General features: G+C 41.9%; 1 protein-coding gene and 1 long non-coding RNA gene across 2 annotated transcripts in view; one reads left to right on the top strand and one right to left on the bottom strand.

Moving 5' to 3' along the window:
• Nucleotides 1-874, bottom strand: part of OLFM3 (olfactomedin 3) — a 395,228-nt gene extending 394,354 nt beyond the window's left edge. The window contains exon 1 of the mRNA XM_073593019.1: nt 510-874. Coding sequence (XP_073449120.1) covers nt 510-569 — 60 coding nt within the window. The 5' untranslated portion in view covers nt 570-874. The remainder of the gene's footprint in view (nt 1-509) is intronic.
• Nucleotides 1-24,273, top strand: part of LOC141103430 (uncharacterized) — a 343,701-nt gene that overhangs the window by 203,394 nt on the left and 116,034 nt on the right. The gene's annotated exons all lie outside the window — the stretch shown is intronic.

Raw genomic sequence — 24,273 nt, 5'->3', positions numbered from 1 at the left:
TCAAATAGCATGCCAAGCTAAAGCTCCAAGCATATCGATACAGGGGTCTGTGTAAAGTCTAAGCAGGCTGAGAGCAAAGGATTAGTTGGCATTCTGCTTTAGTGTGAAATTCAGCAAGGTCTGGCCAGCCTCCAGCCTGGAGCAGTAAACAGATTAGAGCATGGTAATGGTGCTGTCAGGAGCAGTTTTCCTCTGCTATCTATTGCTTTCAGGGGGAAGTTATTTGGGTTGTACAGGCTGGCTTGCCTACAATGCAAAGCCTCATAAATAAAAGTTCTTCTAGCCTCCTTCATTGATTCCCTCCCAGTATTTCTCTGCAGTAGTGAACACAATGACTGGTCCCAAATCAGTGCAGCTGCACCTCTGCCCCCCCAAAGTAAGAGCACATCCCCCCCCCCCCCCCCCCCCCCCGTGCCTGTCACAGCAGCCCATGCAGCATGGACAGGGAGCAGGACATGGACCACATCGCATACACCATCATCTAGAAGGGATCAGGGAATGGACTGTACCTTGGAAGGCTCTAGCAGAAGCAGAAGGGTGATGATGAGGAGGCTACGAGGAGTCTGCATGATGCTGCTCCTCTGTCTGGCCAGCACATCAGCAATGCTCCTCGCTGTACATCCTGCGCTGTCCCTGGTGCTGATCCAGCAGACAAACTTTGGAGCCCCGCACAAGGAGAGCAAGCTGGAGAAGGAGTGGAGGAAAGGAGGAGGAGGAGGAGGAGAAGAGCTTCTAGGAGAGGTGCTCAGACCTGGGCATCGGATGTGACATCACACAAGCTCTGGGGGTGCCCCCCTGAACGATTTTGGGGTGTTTCTTCTTGAAGGGGGGTGCGTAAAAAAATAACCCGCAAGCCGGGGGGGGGGGGGGGGGGGCTGTGATCAGCGCTTGTCATGCAGAGATCCACCTTCTACTCTTCAGTTCTCCGGCTTGTCACTGTACATCCAGCTGTGTGTGTCACTGACAGTCTGCAGAGACGAGCTGTGCCCTCTGTGGGGGGATCGGCTCACGCCCCTTCCCTGCACTCCTAAAGATCCCGAGCGCTGAAAGGGTTAAACACAGCACGCAGGACAGACGAGGGTTAAACACAGCACACAGGACAGACAAGGGTTAAACACAGCACACAGGACAGACAAGGGTTAAACATAGAGAGCAGTGGGTGGATGATTGCTCTGTTCCTTCTTCTGCCTGGGAGGTGGACAGAGAGGCTGAACACAATGAGCCCCGAGGAGAAAGCATTTCACAGATGACAACCTGTTACCTTCTTCCCAACTATTGTCTCCTTCCTTGTCATCAACACATAGGAGAGATCACTGTGCCTATAGATGTATACCTAGGGATGTGTACCTATAGATGTGTGCCCTATAAATGTGTGCCTAGAGATGTGTACCTATAGATGTGTGCCTAGAGATGTGTGCCTATAGATGTGTGCCTATAGATGTGTGCCTAGAGATGTGTACATATAGATGTGTGCCTAGAGATGTGTACCTAGAGATGTGTACCTATAGATGTGTGCCTAGAGATGTGTACCTATAGATGTGTACCTATAGATGTGTGCCTAGAGATGTGTACCTATAGATGTGTACCTATAGATGTGTGCCTAGAGATGTGTACCTATAGATGTGTGCCTAGAGATGTGTACCTAGAGATGTGTGCCCTATAAATGTGTGCCTAGAGATGTGTGCCTAGAGATGTGTGCCTAGAGATGTGTGCCTAGAGATGTGTGACCTATAGATGTGTATCTATAGATGTGTACCTAGAGATGTGTGCCGAGAGATGTGTGCCTAGAGATGTGTACCTATAGATGTGTGTCTAGGGTTGTGTACCTATAAATGTGTACCTATAGATGTGTGTCTAGGGATGTGTACCTATAGATGTGTGCCTAGGGATTTGTACCTATAAATGTGTGCCTATACTGTAGATGTATGCTTATAGATGTGTGCCTAGGGATGTGTACCTATAGATGTGTGCCTATAAATGTGTATCTAGAGATGTGTGCCTATAGATGTTTGTCTAGGGATGTGTACCTATAGATGTGTGCCTAGGGATTTGTACCTATAAATGTGTGCCTATACTGTAGATGTATGCTTATAGATGTGTGCCTAGGGATGTGTACCTATAAATGTGTACCTATAGATGTGTGCCTATAAATGTGTATCTAGAGATGTGTACCTATAAATGTGTGCCTATAGATGTATGCTTATAGATGTGTGCCTATACATGTGTGCCTAGAGATGTGTGCCCTATAAATGTATGCCTAGGGATGTGTACCTATAGATGCGTGCTTAGGGATGTGTACCTATAAATGTGTGCCTAGGGATGTGTACCTATAAATGTGTGCCTATAGATGTGTGCCTAGGGATTTATACCTATAGATGTGTACCTAGGGATGCGTGCCCTATAAATGTGTGCTTAGGGATGTGTACCTATAAATGTGTGCCTATAGATGTGTGTCTAGGGATGTGTACCTATAGATGCTTGCTTAGGGATGTGTACATATAAATGTGTGCCTAGAGATGTGTACCTATAAATGTGTGCCTATAGATGTGCGACTAGGGATGTGTACCTATAAATGTGTGCCTGGGGATGTGTACCTATAGATGTGTGCCTAGGGATGTGTACCTAGAGATATGTGACTAGGGATGTGTACCTATAAATGTGTACCTATAGAATTGTGCCTAGGGATGTGTACCTATATATGTGTGCCCAGGGATGTGTACCTATAGATGTGTGCCTAGGGAATTGTGCCCTATAAATGTGTGCCCAGGGATGTGTACCTATAAATGTTTGCCTAGGAATGTGTGCCGATAAATATGTACATATAGATGTGTGCCTATACCATAGGCGTGCGCAGCCTTTTGCATTAGATTAGGGTGCGCACCCCAAAGTTCAAACACACATGCGTGTGTATGTATATACTGTATATATATGTATATATATATTTACACTATATTACTAAAAGTATTGGGACACCTGCCTTTACATGCACATGAACTTCAATGGCATCCCAGTTTTAGTCCGTAGGGTTCAATATTAAGTTGGCCCACACTTTGCAGCTATAGCAGCTTCAACTTTTCTGGGACAGCTGTCCATAAGGTTTAGGAGTGTGTCTATGGGAATGCTTGACCATTCTTCCAGAAGTGCATTTGTGTGGTCAGGCACTGATGCTGGATGAGAAGGCCTGGCTCGCAGTCTCCACTCTAATGTGAAGGTCAGTCAAGTTCCTCCACCCCAAACTCATCCATGTCTTTATGGACCTTGCTTTGTGCACTGGTCCAAATTATTTAGTGGACAGGGATTATGGTATGGGGATGTTTTTCATAGGTTGGGCTTGGCCCCTTAGTTCCAGTGAAGGGAACTCTTAAGGCGTCAGCATACCAAGACATTTTGGACAACTTCATGCTCCCAACTTTGTGGGAACAATTTGGGGATGGCCCCTTCCTGTTCCAACATGACAACACACCAGTGCACAAAGCAAGGTCTATAAAGACATGGACTTAGCAAGGGTGGCGGAAAGTACAAAAATTCACATTATAATAGTAACTAAAACATATAGAATTAAGTGTAACAATCTAAAAAATAAAAATTCCAAAGTGCTATAATGGTGCAAACCTCCCAACTAAAAAGTTGTTGCACTTGAAGTTAATTTGTATTGCAATTATCTGTAGAGTGGTTTCCCCCATCCCTGCTAAGTTTTTAAAAAAATGTTTGTCTTATTCTCATTTTGATGTGTATTACATGTGAAATCACATATCACTGGAATTATTGCACTTGAAGTTAATCTGTATGGCAAATATCTATAGGAGGGGTTTCTACCATCCCTGCTAAGTTTAATTTTTTATGTCTTTTTTCAGTTTGATGTGTATTATATGTGATGTTACATATCACAGAGACCAGTATTGTGGTAATATTAAAGTATATTGAGATTTCCATACATTAGAGGGTTCCACCATTATTAAGTTGTTGGTGGCATTGATTGACACTGATAGAGGAGAGGGGGTTTCACGTTGAGCAGTCAGCGAGGCTTGTAAGAGCCACTAAGTGTGTTAAACTGTCATGTAATGTCACCACTTGCAGAGACCAGCTGTCAAAACTCGCAGGTGATGATGGGTGGGAGGGACCAAACAGCTATCATACACCAGCCAACGGGATAGGGGCTGGGCGGGCCACTCCATGTATGTGACTCCGCCCCCTTTCTATCAGCTCAAACACCAGCCAATGATTGGGCTGCTTAAGAAAGGGGTGGAACCACATACATGGAGCGACCCGCCCAGCACCTATCCCATTGGCTTGTGTTTGATAGGCTAGCTGTTTGGTCCCACCCACCCCCGACATTACCGCTGAGTTTTGACAGCTAGTCTCTGCAAGCAGTGAAATTACATGATAGTTTAACGCACTTAGTGTCTCTTAGCCTGGCTATCTGCTCAATGTGAAAGCACTATACACTCTCTTGCAGCATTTCACAGGAGAACTTGGGAGACAGCCAGCATGCAGCTACACTAACAGGGGTTGATTGCCCAGGGCCCCCCCCCCCCCCCCCCCGGCACACCCTGTGCGCACGCCTATGGCCTATACACATGAAGATTGGGAGATGTGTGCTTATAGATGTGTGCCTATAGATGTGTGCCTAGAGATGTGTGATTATAGATGTGTGCCTTTAGATGTATGCTTATATAAGTGTGCCTATAGATGTGTGCCCATACACATGATGATTGGGAGATGTGTGCCTATAGATATGTGTCTATACACATGATGATGGGGAGATGTGTGCCTATAGATGTTTGCCTGTGCACATGATTATTGGGAGATGTGCAAAGCACTAAATGGAGAAAAACACACAGACTCTTCACATTCTTTATGTACACCCCCTCCCTTTTCTAGGAAAGGAGTAAACAAGAGACTCTCAGTATTGTTATAAATGTATATAGCAGCCATTCTCAATTAGGGCTCCTGCAAAGGGTATTAGGGGTTCCTCGAACTGTGGCTGATTGACCTTATATCTGATGGTTCCTGCATAGTTTGGGGTCCAATGGCATTGAAGAGCCAGCAGCATGGCAATCTTTTTAAATGTTTTCAAGGGGAGCAATGTGACTAACAGTTTATGGGACATTCTTCCCACTGACTACCAATGTAAGGGACATTCTTCCCACTGTCCGCCAATGTACGGGGTATTCTTTCCACTGGCCACCAAGGTAAAGGGACATTCTTCCCACTGGTTGCCAATGTAAGGGGCATTCTTCCCACCAGTCACCAATGTAAGGGGCATTATTCCCACTGGCAACCAATGTAAAGGGGACATTCTTACCACTGGCCACCAATGTAAGAGGCATTCTTCCCACTGGCCACTAATGTAAGGGGCATTCTTCCCACTAACTACCAATGTAAGAGGGGCATTCTTCTCACTGGCCCGCCAATGTAAGGGGCATTATTCCCATTGGCAATAAATGTAAGATGGAAAGAAGAAAGAAATGGCTGCACATCCAGAACATCAAACACCAAATACACCAACATATGGTCACGTCACCTGGAGCAGCGGTTCTTTTTCTTGCATACTGGCAATAAATGTAAGGGGCACTCTTCCCACTGTGCCACCAATGTAAGGGGCAATTTTTCCCACTGGCAATCCATGTAAGGGGGACATTCTTCCTACTGGCCGCCAATGTAAGGGGCATTCTTTCCACTCTCCACTAATGTCAGAGGCATTTTTCCCACTGACCACCAATGTAATGTGATTCTTCCCGCTGGCCACCAGTGTAAAGGGGACAGTCTTCCTACTGACTACCACTGTAAAGGTGGCATTCTTACTAATGACCACCCATGTAAGGGACATTCTTCCCTTCAACCATCATTGTAAAGAGGGCAGTCTTCTCATTGACCACCACTGTAGGGGGGGGGGGGGCTTTCTTCCCTCCAGCCACCAAAGTAAATGGGGAAGTCTTCTTACTGACCACCACTGTAAGAGGGACTTTCTCCCCTTTTGTAAGGGGCATTCTTCCCTCCAAACTAGGGAAAAAATGCAGCGCTAAGAAATATTGGGAAGTTAGGGTGTAGTGAAACAATTAAGTCAGAGATGCTGTACTGAACAGTAAAGCATATGTGCAAAAACCATAAGTGAAGTGAAATGAACAAACACAGTATAAAGTGTCCACATATGGTAAATGGATGATTCCAAACTCAAATTAATAAGAGGAACTGGTATGAACCAATAAAAATGATGTGAGACTGGAAATTAAAGTCAATAGTGCACGATGTGGATCTGTAACTATGAGTCAACAACAGGGTACAGAACTTCCGTAGCTGTAAACCAACATCTCGATATGGGGCATCAGAATGAAAACATCAGGAAGTAAGATAAGATGGATACTCTTACCAGATGACGTTGACTCCACTGTCGTATGACATGGAGTCAATGGTGCATGGAGCCAAACCTAGGCTGGAAAACGATATCCGGAACGGTGGAACCTCTGTCTCACTTCTCGACTTCTCTGGTGGGGTGAAGAAACATCAGGAAGGGCCGCCAACTGGATATCAGCCAATAGACCTCAAGGATGTGTTCCCTCCAGCCACCAATATAAGGGAGGCAGTCTTCTTACTGTTTTTTCCACCAGCCTCCAATGTAAAAGGGCTGTGTTCCTATTGACCAGCACTGTAAGGGGGCATTCTTCCCACTGTCCACCAATGTAAAGGGCATTCTTCTCATTGACAACCAATATAAGAGGCATTTTTCCCACTGATCACTACTGTAAAGGGGGCATTCTTTCCACTCTCCTCCAATGTACAAGTCATTCTTCCCACGGATGACCAATATAAGGGGAATTCTTCTCACTGGCCACCAGTCTAAGGGGGGCATTCTTCCCAACAGTAACCAATATAAGAGGAATTCTCCCCACTTACCACCAATGTAAAGGGGGCATTCTTTCCATTCTCCACCAATGTAAGAGGCATTATTCCCACTGTCCATCCATGAAAGGGACATTCCTCCCTCCGACCACGGATGTAAAGAGGCAGTCTTCTTACTGATCACCATTGTAAGGGGGGGCTTTCTTCCCCACAGCCACTAATGTAAAGGGGGTAAGTCTTTTTATCTTCTTACTGTCCACCATTTTAAGGGGGGCTTTCTTCCCACTGGCCACCAATGTAACGGTGACATTCTTTCCACTGGTCACTGATGTAAAAGGACCATTCTTCCCACTGGCTACCATGTAAGGGGCATTCCTCCCTCCAGCCACCAATATAAGGGTGACAGTCTTCTTACTGACCACCACTGTAAAGATGGCATTTTTTCCACCATTCTGCTCATTGACAACCAATGTAAGAGGCATTCTTCCCACTGACCACCACTGCAAAGGGAGCATTCTTCCCACTGGCCACCAAATTAAGGAGGGGGGCATTCTTCCCACTAGCAACCAATGAAAGATGCATTCTTCCCACTGACCACAAATGTAAAGGGGGCATTTTTTCTATTCTACACCAATGTAAGAGGCATTCTTCCCACTGACCACCAATGTAAAGGGGGCATTCTTTCCATTCTCCACCAATGTAAGAGGCATTATTTCTACTGTCCACCCATGAAAGGGACATTCCTCCCTCCGACCACCAGTGTAAAGAGGCAGCCTTCTTACTGATCACCACTATAAGGAGAGGCTTTCTTCCCTCCGGCCACCAAAGTAAAGGGTAAAGTCTTTTTATCTTCATACTGAACACCACTCTAATGTAAGGGTGATATTCTTTCCACTGGACACTGATGTAAAGGGGGCATTCTGTGTGCTGACCCCCACTGTAAGAGTGACTTTCTTCCCAAAAGCCAACAATGTAAAGGCCCATTTTTCCCTTTGGCTACCCATTTAAGGGGCATTCTTTCCTTCAGTCACTAATATAAGGGAGACAGTTTTCTTACTGGCCACCACTGTAAGGGTGGCATTTTTTTCCACCAGCCTTCAATGTAAAGGGACCGTCTTCTTACTGACCACCACTGTAAGGGGGACAGTCCACCAATGTAAAGAGCATTATTATCTCTATCTACCAATGTAAAGGGGGCAGTCTCCTTACTAACCACCTCTGTAAGGGAGACATTCTTCCCACTGGCCACTGATGTAAAGGCAATATTATGCTTAGTGAACCCCTGGGTAATTAACTTTAGTAGGGGTTGCCGGACACCTGAAATTTATTTCAAGTGTTCTTCTTAGATTAAAAGGTTGAGAAAGACTGGCATATAGTGTTGATCAACACAGCAGAACAAAGAGTAAGAATAATTTGGAAAGTGCAGCACCTAAATTCAACCAATCATATTTCAATTTACTACGATAAACACAAAGCAAGATAATTCTGAGTAAATATTATGGATTTCTATTCTACTGGCATTATTAAAAAATTCTTGAACGTTTTTGGAATGTTCATTTGATTTTCTAGTAGTGGGGTAGATTCGGCAATCAATTTAGATGTAGTGATGAGAAATTTTGAAGGTTGAGGATGGAAAATTTTCCTTGAATAATCGTAAGTCTAACTGTGAATGTGGTTTTCCTTATGCCCCGTACACACGAGCGGACTTTTGGACCGGACTGGTCTGATGGACCAAATTCGGCCGACAATCCGACCGTGTGTGGGCTTCATTGGACCTTCAGCGGACTGTTTCTGTTGAAAATCTGACGGACTTTAGATTTGGAGCATGTGATAGTAAGATTTAATGCTCCGACAAATGATTTTTCAGAATTTTGTACATACCGTTCAACAAAACATACTGGTGTATGGCCAGTTTTACACATGATTATGGATACTCCACCCCCACACACAGAGCTTGGAAACTGTCTGCTCATTTACCAAGTTACTTACTTTGGTAGGCAGGAGAAATGTCATATGTTTTGCAATACCTGGAAATACTATATATTTTGTGGGGTTCCAGTAGTAGCTCAGACCTACTGAAGAGAGCATGGAAAGATTGTACAGAATTTTACGGTGCCTTCTAAACTCTTACCCCTATTTTCATACCATGGGCAGAATACAGGTTTACTTAGCCACTGTCTTAAAGTAGTTCTAAGAGCAGAAGGTTTTTTATCTCAATGCCATCATCCTTTTGGGTGCAGCCCCCTTATTCTTACCTGATCCCCATCTCAATCCAGTGATGTACATGAGAGCAGCTGCTCTACCGAGTCTCTCTCTCTCTCCTCATTCACTCACACAGCAGTGGGAGCCATTGGCTCCTGCTGCTGCCAATCACAGCTAGGGAGCCAATGGGTCGCCGTGATTGAATGCCCAATGTGGCAATGTCCACGTCACAATGTCCATTCACAGGAGTGCAGCTCAGGAGTGAGCCTGGTGAAGTGCCCCCATAGCAAGAGGCTTGCTGTGGGGGCACCTGGCAGGGGAAGTGCCAGGATCACTGGTGGGGGAACTAAAAAGAAGAGGATCGGGGTTGTTCTATGCAAAACCATTGCACAGAGAAGGCAAGAATAACATGTTTTTTTTTGTTTGCTTTTTATTTTTTATTACAACTTTTAGAATCACTTTATATTGCGTGTAAAGCCATTTTTAGGACCCTTTCAGACATTTATGTTGCTTTGCAGTCCAATACATGTGTTAACATGCATTGTGGTAAGGCAGTCCATTCATTTTTACTGGGTTGCCCACACATCTTAATGATGAACTCTGGAATGCAACATATAATTTTCTTGTAGTGGGGTCCCTTTGCACTGCAGGGCCTAAAAGCTTGCTATTTTTAGGGGGTAAAGGAAGAGGCTCTATTTCCTACCCTGTTCTCCATTCCAGCAGACTACAGTGCTCTCCCTGCAGCTTCGACCTGTGAGTAGTCCCTCAGCATCATCACATACAATGCAAGGCTATTATTCCTGCATTGTATATAGAAGAGGAAGATGTGCAACTGCAGCTGGCTTAGAGAGGATGCTGGACATGAATGTAGGAAGCCTGCTGAAGTGCCAAATAATGAACATATTACACCTTATTTTTCCTCGTTGGGTGGAGAAGGCGACACAGCCAATATTGGTTCGCGTCAAAATGTTTGTAAAGTTTGTGGCATGCGATGAAATAGCACCAATGTTTGCATTATACTGTAGCAAGCTCAAAAGTTTTAGCTCAAACATGCAGGTGCTCAAATATTGGGCTGACAGTGGCAAAGAAAATGTCCCCGAGTCAGTGGTGTCACCAGAAGGAAATAATGTCTCTGAGTCTGTGGTGTTACTGTAAAGAAAAAATGTCACCTTGTGGGTGGCGTCACTGAAATTCACTAAAATTCACTGAGTTGGTGGTGTCACTATAAGGAAAAAATGCTCCTGTGTCTGTGGTGTCAATGAAAGGTAGTAAATGGCCCTGCTTTGGTGGTGTCACTATAAGGAAAAAATGTTCCTGACTTTATGGTGTCACTGGGAACATACAGTAAAGATCCCTGTGTTGGTGATGTCACTCAGAAGAAACAATGCTACTACATAGGTGGTGTCACTGAAAGGAAAAAATGTCCCTGCATCAGTGATGTCAGCGGAAGAAACACCACTACAAAGCTCCTCCCCCACCTCCCCAGTACAAAGCTTTGTCCTCAACCCTGACCCTCCCCCCACCACAAAACCCATCACTAGGGATGAACTTTTTTCAGTTTATTCCTATGAGCTGTTCAGAGATAAGTCCCAACCCTCCTGAGCTATCCCACCAGGAAGCCATATAATAAGTGGCCGAGGCTTTCCCCACCCCGTAGCCACACATATACAGTACATGTCCCCTGAATACATGCAGCTGCGGGACAGGGAATGCGTTTGCTGCTTATGGTTGGCTGTCAGCTTTGACAGTTTCCTGGTGGAACAGCTCAGACAGGCTTGGATATGTGTCCGATTATACCTGATCTCAATATAGCTTTCTTTTCTCAACCCCCCCCCCACTACAAAGCCCCTCAATCTAAGTACAGTACTCTTCCACCACACCCAACTACTTACCCTGTCATGCTCTTTGTAAGCACTCCCTGTTCCCAGAATGACAGACCAGCCCCCTGACAGCCATTCCTTCTGCATTGAGGAGGCACTGCAGCTGGGGTGCACTGTCACTCACAAACAGAAGCCAGCACATGAAGTTAGTTTTAGAACAAGTGACAGAAGTGAGTAAAGGGCTAGTGTACCAAGTACCGCCATGTTCTAGATGAAAAAAAAAAGCCCTGCTGACAGGAGTGACATTGCAGATACTCCTGCGAGTGAGAGGAAGGGACAAGGGAGCTGCCCCCCCCCCAATCACAGCCCTGACTGTATAGCATGTATATCTTACCACCCGCATACTGCAATGCATATTATGAATGGCCCCTTGGATAGAGTGAGAAATTGTTCAAGCAGCTGTCTGTGTCCTTGCTGGAGAGATTAACCCTCTCTGTTTGGCCTTATGATTATTGTATCCAGTACACAAAGTCTGAAAAGCCACAATTTTAGAGCTGTCAAAGAAACTGAAGGTGAGGGGAAGTAGGGACACCTGTTTCACTGACAACTATGGGCCCATTTAAACTTGTGAATGTGGCGTTCAGTGATTAGATGTGAGAGGTCTAGGGTTGCCACCTCATCCCTTTAAAACTGAACACATATTGATTAAATTAGCCTCAGAACCTGAGTAATTCATATATGTTCAGGTTTAAAGGGATGAGGTGGCAACCCTAGAGAGGTCCAGCCGGGGTTCCCAGTGATTATCTGTGAGCTGCAGGCTCATTGAAAGCAATAGGAAGCTGACGGTTCTCGCAGCTTATCATGGCCACTTAGGTGTAATCATTCATGATGCAATTACCTTTGAATGATTGGCCCTGGATGCAGCTGCATTCAGTACCAACCATCTGCAGGTAATCACTCCATGAGTGGCCACAAATAGCTGTGAAATAGCCCCCCTATTGCTTTCTGTGGGGCTGCCCCCACACAGAGTCCCTGGAAACGGTTGCTGGGTCTCCCACATGTCATTGCTAATGGCAATGGCAAATGGAAAGATTTCTTCTTACTTCCTTTTGTGTCTATTGTACAGGAAGTGAAAAAAACATTACCCAGGCAGACAGAAAAAAAATGACAGGGGATTTAGCACTTTCTCACACTCTCTGCAAGAGAAAAAAAATACAGTTGTTGTTTTACACATACTTTAACTGACTGAAAACATTGATTTTCAGTTATTTGCACCTTTTTTTTTTTCAAATGTATCTTCTTCAGAAAGGAACAGACATTTCCCTTTTCAGTAAATTGCATAATTACATTAAAGTCACTGCAGTGCTACACAATTACATTGTAGCATAATTATGTGATTTACCTAACCACACTCCTTTCTTTTTGGTTAATCATATCACAATGTTTGACAGGGGTGGAAAATCACTTAAGGTGGTTATAAAAGCAAAAAAGTTTTTTTTTTCCCCATAATATGTTCTCTGCACTAAGGTAAAAACCTTTCAAATGTTGCTCCCCCATCCCCCCCTTAAACACTTACTTGAGCCAGATCTCAATCAACACTGTCTATCTGCTAAAGCTATTCTCCTCTCTCTCTCTTCTCACAGAAAACTCACAGGAGCCAATGAGTTCCACTGCTGTCAGTCAAAGTCAGTGAAGAGGGAGTGGGGAGGGGGGTTGGGGGGTGGAGAGGGTGAACCCTGTAGTGTGTGTCTATAGATGCATAAAGCGTGACTCTGGATCAAGCCCAATTGAGTGCCCCCATAGCAAGCAGCTTTGCGAAACGCGTAGAGGCTGCCGGGCGAAAGCGAGGCTTGAGACACACGCCGACATAGGAGACACACGGTGATACCTTCACCCATTTAAAATGGCTGGATAGGTTTGGTGCAGGCTTATGGGCACATTTGAATGTGAATTTTATAGTCTCTTTTTAAACTTTTTAAATAAACAGTACATATATACTGCACAATGACCATTGTTTATTTCCTATGAGGAGGGATATCTTTTGTACCTATTCTATTGGGAAAAGCATAGGCAAAGACCCTGAGTGGAGTGGTTATCCCATTAATAAACCAAAGGCGTGTTGACACCTATATCTGGTGAGTGGTCAATCCATATGGTGGTGGTGTTATCACATATTGGTGGAACCTGCTGTACTGAACCACGGATGGGGATAGGAGCACACGGAAGTAGTTTATTCACATTGGAGAGTTGCATTGAGACTTGTAAAATATACAGTTGTGCTCATAAGTTTACATACCCTGGCAGAATTTATGATTTCTTGGCCATTTTTCAGAGAATATGAATGATAACACAAAAACTTTTCTTTCACTCATGGTTAGTGTTTGGCTATAGCCATTTATTATCAATCAATTGTGTTTACTCTTTTGAAATCATAATGGCAACAAAAACTATCCAAATGACCCTGATCAAAAGTTTACATACCCTGGTGATTTTGGCCTTATAACATGCACTCAAGTTGACACAAAGGGGTTTGAATGGTTATTAATGGTAACCATCCTCACCTGTGATCTGCTTGCTTGTAATTAGTGTGTGTATAAAAGGTCATTGAGTTTCAGGACTCCTGACAGACCCTTGCACCTTTCATCCAGTGCTGTACTGACGTTTCTGGATTCTGAGTCATGGGGATAGCAAAAGAATTGTCAAAGGATCTGTGGGAAAAGGTAGTTGAACTGTATAAAACAGGAAAGGAATATAAAAAGATATCCAAGTAATTAAGAATGTCAATCAGCAGTGTTCAAACTCTAATCAAGAAGTGGAAAATGAGCGGTTCTGTTGAAACCAAACCACGGTCAGGTAGACCAACTAAAATTTCAGCCACAACTGCCAGGAAAATTGTTCGGGATGCAAAGAAAAACCCACAAATAACTTTAGGTGAAATATAGGACTCTCTGAAAACATGTGTTGTGGCTGTTTTAAGATGCACAATAAGGAGGCACTTGAAGAAAGATGGGCTGCATAGTCGAGTCGCCAGAATAAAGCCATTACTATGCAAATGACACAAAGTATCTCATTTATAATATGCCAAACAGCACAGAGACAAGCCTCAAACCTTCTGGCACAAAGTCATTTGGAGCCTTATCCACAAATACCACAAAATACCACAAATACCACAAAAGATTTCAAGCTGTCATTGATGTTAAAGGGGGCAATACACGGTATTAAGAACTGGGGAATGTAAACTTTTGATCATGGTCATTTGGGTAGTTTCTGTTGCCATTATGATTTAAAAAGAGTAAACACGGTTGATTGATAATAAGCAGCTACATCCCAACACTAACCATGAGTAAAAGAAAAGTTTTTGTGTTATCATTCATATTCTCTGAAAAATGAGCAAGAAATTATAAATTCTGCCAGGCTATGTGAACTTATGAGCACAACTGTATATTCTACTCACTAGTAATAATTAGCTGGTATATTTAATCCAGCAGAAACACTGGACATTTATTTACTTATTCATTTATTATTTGATTTAAAATTTGCTATATTGATGGGGTAAGGGATTTTTTGTGGTAAAAAAAGTGGGGGAAGATGGTAGTTGCGCTGTGATGAAGGGGGGGCGGAGGGAAGCTACAAAGATGACTAAAGTGGCAAAGTGAACTAAAAAAGCAGAAACGGGCCAATGCATGAATAGATCCTACATGCTAAAAGAACATGGTGGGGATGCAGTGCAGTGCAACGTAGCTGATCAACATGACATGTTGCGGGCAGACAAAGCCTAATATATAAAGGTAATCGTGAAACAGTGACTGCTTGAATATAGCAAAACAAAAATGCATATACCAACACAAATAGGGTGAATAATGACACAATGCAAAAAAAAAAAAAAAAAAAAATATATATATATATATATATATATATATATATATATATATATATATATATATAATGTAAGAAAAATATATGTGGGCTAGTGCCCCATTAGCAAAAACGTGCCAGATCCTGGTGAACTACAAGTGACAAATCCCTAGGACAAACATGAATATTAGTTCTATCATCCAGTCCAAAAAGCAAAAACACGTGATGAGAAACACAAAACAAGTCCAATCGTGAAGGAAGGGGGGATCTTCAGTGAGGACACCTCCGTGTTTGCAAGCCGCTTACCTTACAGCTGTAAGGTGTACAGCCTGTGTTGCAAATGACCCGCAGGTGTAGACGTTCCGTGTATACAGGCAGTGACAATGATGAACATGCCAAGCGAAATATAAAAAATAAAAAGTATACAGCATGTAAAATAACTCTGCAACGACCACAGTGGAGGGGGGGCAAGACACACACAGGGGGAGGTTGCACTCACTTTCATGAAGTGAGTGTGGGCATCAATCCACGAGCGCTGAGCTCGTATGCCTCCAGGAGTGTCACCAATCTGGAATCTGTCCCCGTGCCTGGAAACTGGAATATGTCCCCGTGCCTCTCTCCTCAGTGTTCGTCAGGTAGAGTAGTGATGTACAGTGTGAGGGGGAAAGAGACGCACATAGCATGATCCCATATAAAAGGTATATTTATTTAATAAAACAAGTCCAATCAACTTACATTTAAAACAATGCTGCAGTGTGTAGTAACTAAGAGCGCCGAGCTCGTCTCCTGTTGTTTGTCTATGGCAGCGTCCCATGCTCCAATCCTAATGCATATCGTCACGTCACATGACTTCTTCAGAGGATAACACGGGATAGAAAGCCAATGCTTATATATCGTCCCCTTGTAATGGGCGCACGGCGGCCATTTTCCCGAAGCCCGCTCTAATGTTAATGGGTGCCCGGCGGCCATTTTTTCAAAGCCCATCAATACAAAGGATAGCACACAGTGCTGTTGCCTGTTGTCAGGATGGCTCTAACAGGTGAGGTTGGAAAGAATGTACTTAGCCACAGACCAGATCAGCTAGAACATAATCTCAAACTAGATTTTAGAAACCGAAAAATAAAAACCACAATGCAACGCCCTACCAAGACGCACTATCACATATATGGAATTGTACTGAAAATGCATAACATTTGAGGTATGCGGAAAACAAAAACGTAAATAAATAAAAATTAAATAAAAAATATATAAAATGAAAAAAAAAAAAAAAATATATAGATGATGAAAAAAATAAAATTACATATACAAATAAAAATGAAATAAAATGAAAATGAAAATAATAAAATAAAAATTAAAAATAAAGATAAAAATAAAAATAAAGTAAAGTAAAAATAGAAAAAAAAAAAAAAGTGAGTGAAAATAAAAATAAAAAATAATAAAATAAAATAAAAATAAAAAATAAAGTTAGAATAAAGAATGAAAATAGCACGATGGGGAAGACGGAAAAAACGGAAAAAACGACCCAATGTAAGAAAAAAGAAAAAAGAAAGAAGAGGAAGCTGGAGCTCGGGACGTGTCACAGACCTACTAAATGAATAATAAAAATGTACAAAAATACAAATATAAAAATATGTATAAATATATAACATTACAACCAATGTGATCTAGTAAACTAGTGCAACTAGAAACAGAGAGTGGTTGACTTGATGAAAGGAAAGGAACCACTAACCGAGGAAGAACACTAAGAAGAATATTGAAGCCTAAAAGTCGCTAAGGAAACAATTTACGTCAAACTCGATGTTGAGTCCCTTCGGCACAAGGGTGTCCATGGAAAAAATCCATTTGGACTCGAGTTGACTCAAAATCCTTACTTTGTGTCCCCCACGCCATGGTCTGGCGTAGGGTACGATACCCCAAAATTTCAAATGACTGGGGTCCCTTTTATAGTATTTGTCGAAATGCCTGGACACATTGTGTTTGTCGAAACCCTTTTGGATGTTTTGCACATGCTCCTTAATACGAATTCTCAATAGCCTTTTGGTGCGGCCCACATACTGGAGGCCACAGCTGCACTCCAATACATAGACCGCTCCCTCAGTGTTGCACCCGATGAACTAATTGACATCATATTGGGTGCCATTACTGTTTGATTTAAAAGAGAATACTTTTTCATTCGGACGTTTGATGCGGGTACAGGCATAACAGCGTTTACAAGGGTAAAACCCTTTACCCGTAAAGAAAGAAAATTGTTTTTTTGGGGGATCAATCACGCTTTTCACTAGCCGATCTCTCAGGGTGGGTGCCCTTTTATAGATGAACTTTGGTCTATCTGGTAGTACCTCTCTTAGGCCAGTATCGGATTTTAGAATATGCCAATGGCGAGATATATTGCTTTCAATCTTTTTGTGTTGAAAGTTGTAATCAAACACCAGGGGTACCTGGTCTTGCTGGCACATGGGTGTTTTATCTTCAAGCAGTTCTTTTCTTTGCATTTGTCCGACGTCTACTATTTTATCTTTTATAAACTCTTGATCGTATCCTTTGCTGGTAAATCTCTCTCCAATCATTCTGGCTTGCATATAAAAGTTATCTTCCAAAGTACAATTGCGTCTTAGTCGCATTAACTGGCCTTTAGGGATGTTAAATAGCCAGTTACTGTGATGGCAACTACTTAGAGGTAAATAACTGTTACGATCGACATTTTTAAAGAATGTTTTAGTAGTGTATTGATTGTTAATATGTGAGATCTCTAGATCGAGGAAAGAAATGGACTGTTCTTCAATCTGCCAGGTTAATACGATGTTTTTGATGTTATTGTTTAGTTTGAGAAAAAAAGAGGTTAGGAGATCACGATCTCCTACCCATATAATAAAAATGTCATCAATGTATCTTTTATACAGTCGTAGTTCTTCGGGGGATCTGTAAACACCACTTCCTCTTCCCATTGGGACATGAATAGCCCTGCGACACTGGGGGCAAATTTAGCCCCCATAGCTACTCCTGTTTTCTGATGGTAAAATTGTTTACAGTACCAAAAATGGCTGTGTTTCAGACAGAAATCGAGGCACTTAACGAGAAATTTCCTCTGGAACCGGGGAAGTTCGGTATATTTTCTCAGACCCCACTTCGCGGCCTCACATGCCGCAAAGTGGGGTATGATCGTATACAGTGACGAAACGTCAGCTGTTGCCATCCATACAGTGCCGATGTCTACTCTTTGTTCAAGTGTCTGGAGCATTTGTTTCGTGTCGCGTAGATAAGCCTTTGTACTTTGTACTGCTGGTTGGAGGTATTTATCAATATATTCACCCAATCTCGCTGTGATTGATTCTATGCCATTAACGATCGGTCTTAGAGGGGGATCTGTTCTGTCCTTATGGATTTTAGGTAATGCGTAGATAATCGGAGTTCTACAGGCCTCTGGGACCAGGTACTTGGATTCTTTTTTATTAAGAATGCCCTTTTTAAGGCCCAGTTGAACTACTTGTTCAAGTTCTTTTTTCCATTTAAATATGGGATTATTGGGAAGTGTACAATATGTATTCTGATCTTCTAGTAGTTTCATCATGCCATTATGATATTGTTCGGTGGTAAGAATCATGATTCCACCGCCTTTGTCTGACGGCCTAATAACAAGATTCTTTCTTTTGGTGAGTTTTTGAATGCCAATCCTGATATTTCTTGGTTCTTCTCTTATTTTGTAGGTTAAATTCTTAATTTCTTCCGTCACAAGATTCTTGAAGACTTCTATGTGGGTATTGTCCTTCGGCTTCAGGTTGTAAATCGATCTATTTCTCAGATTACTGTGTAACACTGAATCTTCTTGCGTCGTGCTGACATTAATGGGTTTTTCCAACAAGTATTTTTTGATATTCAATTTTCTTATGTATTTTTGTATACTTATATACGTTTCAAATTTATCAAGATTCTTCACCGGTGCGTATTTTAACCCCTTATCAAGCACTACTAGTTCTTCCTGGGTTAGTGGTATATCTGTGAGATTAAAAATGCCTTCTCCTAGGTCTCCCTTTTTCGTTTGTTTTCTCTTTCCTGCTCTACAGCCTCTTTTCTTGTGGGGCTTGTTCTCCTCGTTTCTTCCGTTCTTCTCGGGGGATGATGTTCCATACCTCTCTCTAAAAAAGATCTATTCTGACCTTGTTCGTATTGGTAGTCATAGTAAAATCCACCGTCTCTATCTGTGTCTCGGAGATCCCTCAATGGGGCGTAATAGTTATATGTTTGGATAGGACTCCGTTCTCTAGGTCTAGGCGGTGCATATGGTAGTTCTCTGCCTTCTCTGGGCCCATAATAGTAGTTTGGGCCCGAACTTCTATCGCGTGGTCTATGGTAATCTTGTTAACCATATTGATTCTCTCTTGTATCATAGTTATTTTGAGGATAGGTTGGATGTCTCTCCTGCCTATACGGTTCTTGTGGAGGACCTCTTGTCTCTCTGGGTCCATTAGAAGGTCGTGGCCAGTAAGGTCTTTTATTATTATGGTTCTTCCGATTATTGGTTTTTTTCCACCGCTGTTGTGGAGTACGTGGTGGATAAGGAGGTTGCTTCCAGGTATTATATGGAGTATTATTACTGGGATGTCTATTTCTGACATCATAATTCGAGTGTCTAGGTGAATAATTGCCTGAGTGTCTACGAGGTGTACCTTGCCGAAGTGATCTAGGTATAGGTGAAGGGTCAACATGGCCAGGGTTTATTCTAACCGTCTTCTCTGGGGTGGAGGATGCAGAGATGGATGTAGCCTGCCCAACTTTGTTCTGCCATTTAAATACTAGATCCTTTTTGAAGTCACTGATATCCCTGGAGAATTTTTTACTTTTTCTCTGCTGAACCTCAGCAACTTTTCTAGAAAGATCCTTATTCAATTGTGCAATAAGGTGATGAAAGGAAAGGAACCACTAACCGAGGAAGAACACTAAGAAGAATATTGAAGCCTAAAAGTCGCTAAGGAAACAATTTACGTCAAACTCGATGTTGAGTCCCTTCGGCACAAGGGTGTCCATGGAAAAAATCCATTTGGACTCGAGTTGACTCAAAATCCTTACTTTGTGTCCCCCACGCCATGGTCTGGCGTAGGGTACGATACCCCAAAATTTCAAATGACTGGGGTCCCTTTTATGGTATTTGTCGAAATGCCTGGACACATTGTGTTTGTCGAAACCTTTTTGGATGTTTTGCACATGCTCCTTAATACGGATTCTCAATAGCCTTTTGGTGCGGCCCACATACTGGAGGCCACAGCTGCACTCCAATACATAGACCGCTCCCTCAGTGTTGCACCCGATGAACTCATTGACATCATATTGGGTGCCATTACTGTTTGATTTAAAAGAGAATACTTTTTCATTCGGACGTTTGGTGCGGGTACAGGCATAACAGCGTTTACAAGGGTAAAACCCTTTACCCGTAAAGAAAGAAAATTGTTTTTTTGGGGGATCAATCACGCTTTTCACTAGCCGATCTCTCAGGGTGGGTGCTCTTTTATAGATGAACTTTGGTCTATCTGGTAGTACCTCTCTTAGGCCAGTATCGGATTTTAGAATATGCCAATGGCGAGATATAATGCTTTCAATCTTTTTGTGTTGAAAGTTGTAATCAAACACCAGGGGTACCTGGTCTTGCTGGCACATGGGTGTTTTATCTTCAAGCAGTTCTTTTCTTTGCATTTGTCCGACTTCTACTATTTTATCTTTTATAAACTCTTGATCGTATCCTTTGCTGGTAAATCTCTCTCCAATCATTCTGGCTTGCATATAAAAGTCTTCTTCCAAAGTACAATTGCGTCTTAGTCGCATTAACTGGCCTTTAGGGATGTTAAATAGCCAGTTACTGTGATGGCAACTACTTAGAGGTAAATAACTGTTACGATCGACATTTTTAAAGAATGTTTTAGTGGTGTATTGATTGTTAATACGTGAGATCTCTAGATCGAGGAAAGAAATGGACTGTTCCTCAATCTGCCAGGTTAATACGATGTTTTTGATGTAAAAAATTCTCCAGGGATATCAGTGACTTCAAAAAGGATCTAGTATTTAAATGGCAGAACAGCGTTGGGCAGGCTACATCCATCTCTGCATCCTCCACCCCAGAGAAGACGGTTAGAATAAACCCTGGCCATGTTGACCCTTCACCTATACCTAGATCACTTCGGCAAGGTACACCTCGTAGACACTCAGGCAATTATTCACCTAGACACTCGAATTATGATGTCAGAAATAGACATCCCAGTAATAATACTCCATATAATACCTGGAAGCAACCTCCTTATCCACCACGTACTCTACAACAGCGGTGGAAAAAAAACAATAATCGGAAGAACCATAATAATAAAAGACCTTACTGGCCACGACCTTCTAATGGACCCAGAGAGACAAGAGGTCCTCCACAAGAACCGTATAGGCAGGAGAGACATCCAACCTATCCTCAAAATAACTATGATACAAGAGAGAATCAATATGGTTAACAAGATTACCATAGACCACGCGATAGAAGTTCGGGCCCAAACTACTATTATGGGCCCAGAGAAGGCAGAGAACTACCATATGCACCGCCTAGACCTAGAGAAAGGAGTCCTATCCAAACATATAACTATTACGCCCCATTGAGGGATCTCCGAGACACAGATAGAGACGGTGGATTTTACTATGACTACCAATACGAACAAGGTCAGAATAGATCTTTTTTAGAGAGAGGTATGGAACATCATCCCCCGAGAAGAACGGAAGAAACGAGGAGAACAAGCCCCACAAGAAAAGAGGCTGTAGAGCAGGAAAGAGAAAACAAACGAAAAAGGGAGACCTAGGAGAAGGCATTTTTAATCTCACAGATATACCACTAACCCAGGAAGAACTAGTAGTGCTTGATAAGGGGTTAAAATACGCACCGGTGAAGAATCTTGATAAATTTGAAACGTATATAAGTATACAAAAATACATAAGAAAATTGAATATCAAAAAATACTTGTTGGAAAAACCCATTAATGTCAGCACGACGCAAGAAGATTCAGTGTTACACAGTAATCTGAGAAATAGATCGATTTACAACCCGAAGCCGAAGGACAATACCCACATAGAAGTCTTCAAGAATCTTGTGACGGAAGAAATTAAGAATTTAACCTACAAAATAAGAGAAGAACCAAGAAATATCAGGATTGGCATTCAAAAACTCACCAAAAGAAAGAATCTTGTTATTAGGCCGTCAGACAAAGGCGGTGGAATCGTGATTCTTACCACCGAACAATATCATAATGGCATGATGAAACTACTAGAAGATCAGAATACATATTGTACACTTCCCAATAATCCCATATTTAAATGGAAAAAAGAACTTGAACAAGTAGTTCAACTGGGCCTTAAAAAGGGCATTCTTAATAAAAATGAATTCAAGTACCTGGTCCCAGAGGCCTGTAGAACTCCGATTATCTACGCATTACCTAAAATCCATAAGGACAGAACAGATCCCCCTCTAAGACCGATCGTTAATGGCATAGAATCAATCACAGCGAGATTGGGTGAATATATTGATAAATACCTCCAACCAGCAGTACAAAGTACAAAGGCTTATCTACGCGACACGAAACAAATGCTCCAGACACTTGAACAAAGAGTAGACATCGGCACTGTATGGATGGCAACAGCTGACGTTTCGTCACTGTATACGATCATACCCCACTTTGCGGCATGTGAGGCCGCGAAGTGGGGTCTGAGAAAATATAACGAACTTCCCCGGTTCCAGAGGAAATTTCTCGTTAAGTGCCTCGATTTCTGTCTGAAACACAGCCATTTTTGGTACTGTAAACAATTTTACCATCAGAAAACAGGAGTAGCTATGGGGGCTAAATTTGCCCCCAGTGTCGCAGGGCTATTCATGTCCCAATGGGAAGAGGAAGTGGTGTTTACAGATCCCCGAAGAACTACGACTGTATAAAAGATACATTGATGACATTTTTATTATATGGGTAGGAGATCGTGATCTCCTAACCTCTTTTTTTCTCAAACTAAACAATAACCAGCAAAGGATACGATCAAGAGTTTATAAAAGATAAAATAGTAGAAGTCGGACAAATGCAAAGAAAAGAACTGCTTGAAGATAAACACCCATGTGCCAGCAAGACCAGGTACCCCTGGTGTTTGATTACAACTTTCAACACAAAAAGATTGAAAGCATTATATCTCGCCATTGCATATTCTAAAATCCGATACTGGCCTAAGAGAGGTACTACCAGATAGACCAAAGTTCATCTATAAAAGGGCACCCACCCTGAGAGATCGGCTAGTGAAAAGCGTGATTGATCCCCCAAAAAAAACAATTTTCTTTCTTTACGGGTAAATGGTTTTACCCTTGTAAACGCTGTTATGTCTGTACCCGCACCAAACGTCCGAATGAAAAAGTATTCTCTTTTAAATCAAACAGTAATGGCACCCAATATGATGTCAATGAGTTCATCGGGTGCAACACTGAGGGAGCGGTCTATGTATTGGAGTGCAGCTGTGGCCTCCAGTATGTGGGCCGCACCAAAAGGCTATTGAGAATCCGTATTAAGGAGCATGTGCAAAACATCCAAAAGGGTTTCGACAAACACAATGTGTCCAGGCATTTCGACAAATACCATAAAAGGGACCCCAGTCATTTGAAATTTTGGGGTATCGTACCCTACGCCAGACCATGGCGTGGGGACACAAAGTAAGGATTTTGAGTCAACTCGAGTCCAAATGGATTTTTTCCATGGACACCCTTGTGCCGAAGGGACTCAACATCGAGTTTGACGTAAATTGTTTCCTTAGCGACTTTTAGGCTTCAATATTCTTCTTAGTGTTCTTCCTCAGTTAGTGGTTCCTTTCCTTTCATCAAGTCAACCACTCTCTGTTTCTAGTTGCACTAGTTTACTAGATCACATTGGTTGTAATGTTATATATTTATACATATTTTTATATTTGTATTTTTGTACATTTTTATTATTCATTTAGTAGGTCTGTGACACGTCCCGAGCTCCAGCTTCCTCTTCTTTCTTTTTCTTTTTTCTTACATTGGGTCGTTTTTTCCGTTTTTTCCGTCTTCCCCATCGTGCTATTTTCATTCTTTATTCTAACTTTATTTTTTATTTTTATTTTATTTTATTATTTTTTATTTTTATTTTCACTCACTTTTTTTTTTTTTTTTTTCTATTTTTACTTTACTTTATTTTTATTTTTATCTTTATTTTTAATGTTTATTTTATTATTTTCATTTTCATTTTATTTCATTTTTATTTGTATATGTAATTTTATTTTTTCATCATCTATATATATATATATATATTTTTTTTTTTTTCATTTTATATATTTTTTATTTAATTTTTATTTATTTACGTTTTTGTTTTCCGCATACCTCAAATGTTATGCATTTTCAGTACAATTCCATATATGTGATAGTGCGTCTTGGTAGGGCGTTGCATTGTGGTTTTATTTTTCGGTTTCTAAAATCTAGTTTGAGATTATATTCTAGCTGATCTGGTCTGTGGCTAAGTACATTCTTTCCAACCTCACCTGTTAGAGCCAT

This window comes from Aquarana catesbeiana, linkage group LG07, assembly GCF_042186555.1.
Source record: "Aquarana catesbeiana isolate 2022-GZ linkage group LG07, ASM4218655v1, whole genome shotgun sequence".
In the NCBI taxonomy this organism is placed as follows: domain Eukaryota; kingdom Metazoa; phylum Chordata; class Amphibia; order Anura; family Ranidae; genus Aquarana; species Aquarana catesbeiana.
The sequence above is the reverse complement of the archived record's forward strand: the minus strand, read 5'-3'. Positions and strand labels throughout refer to the sequence as shown.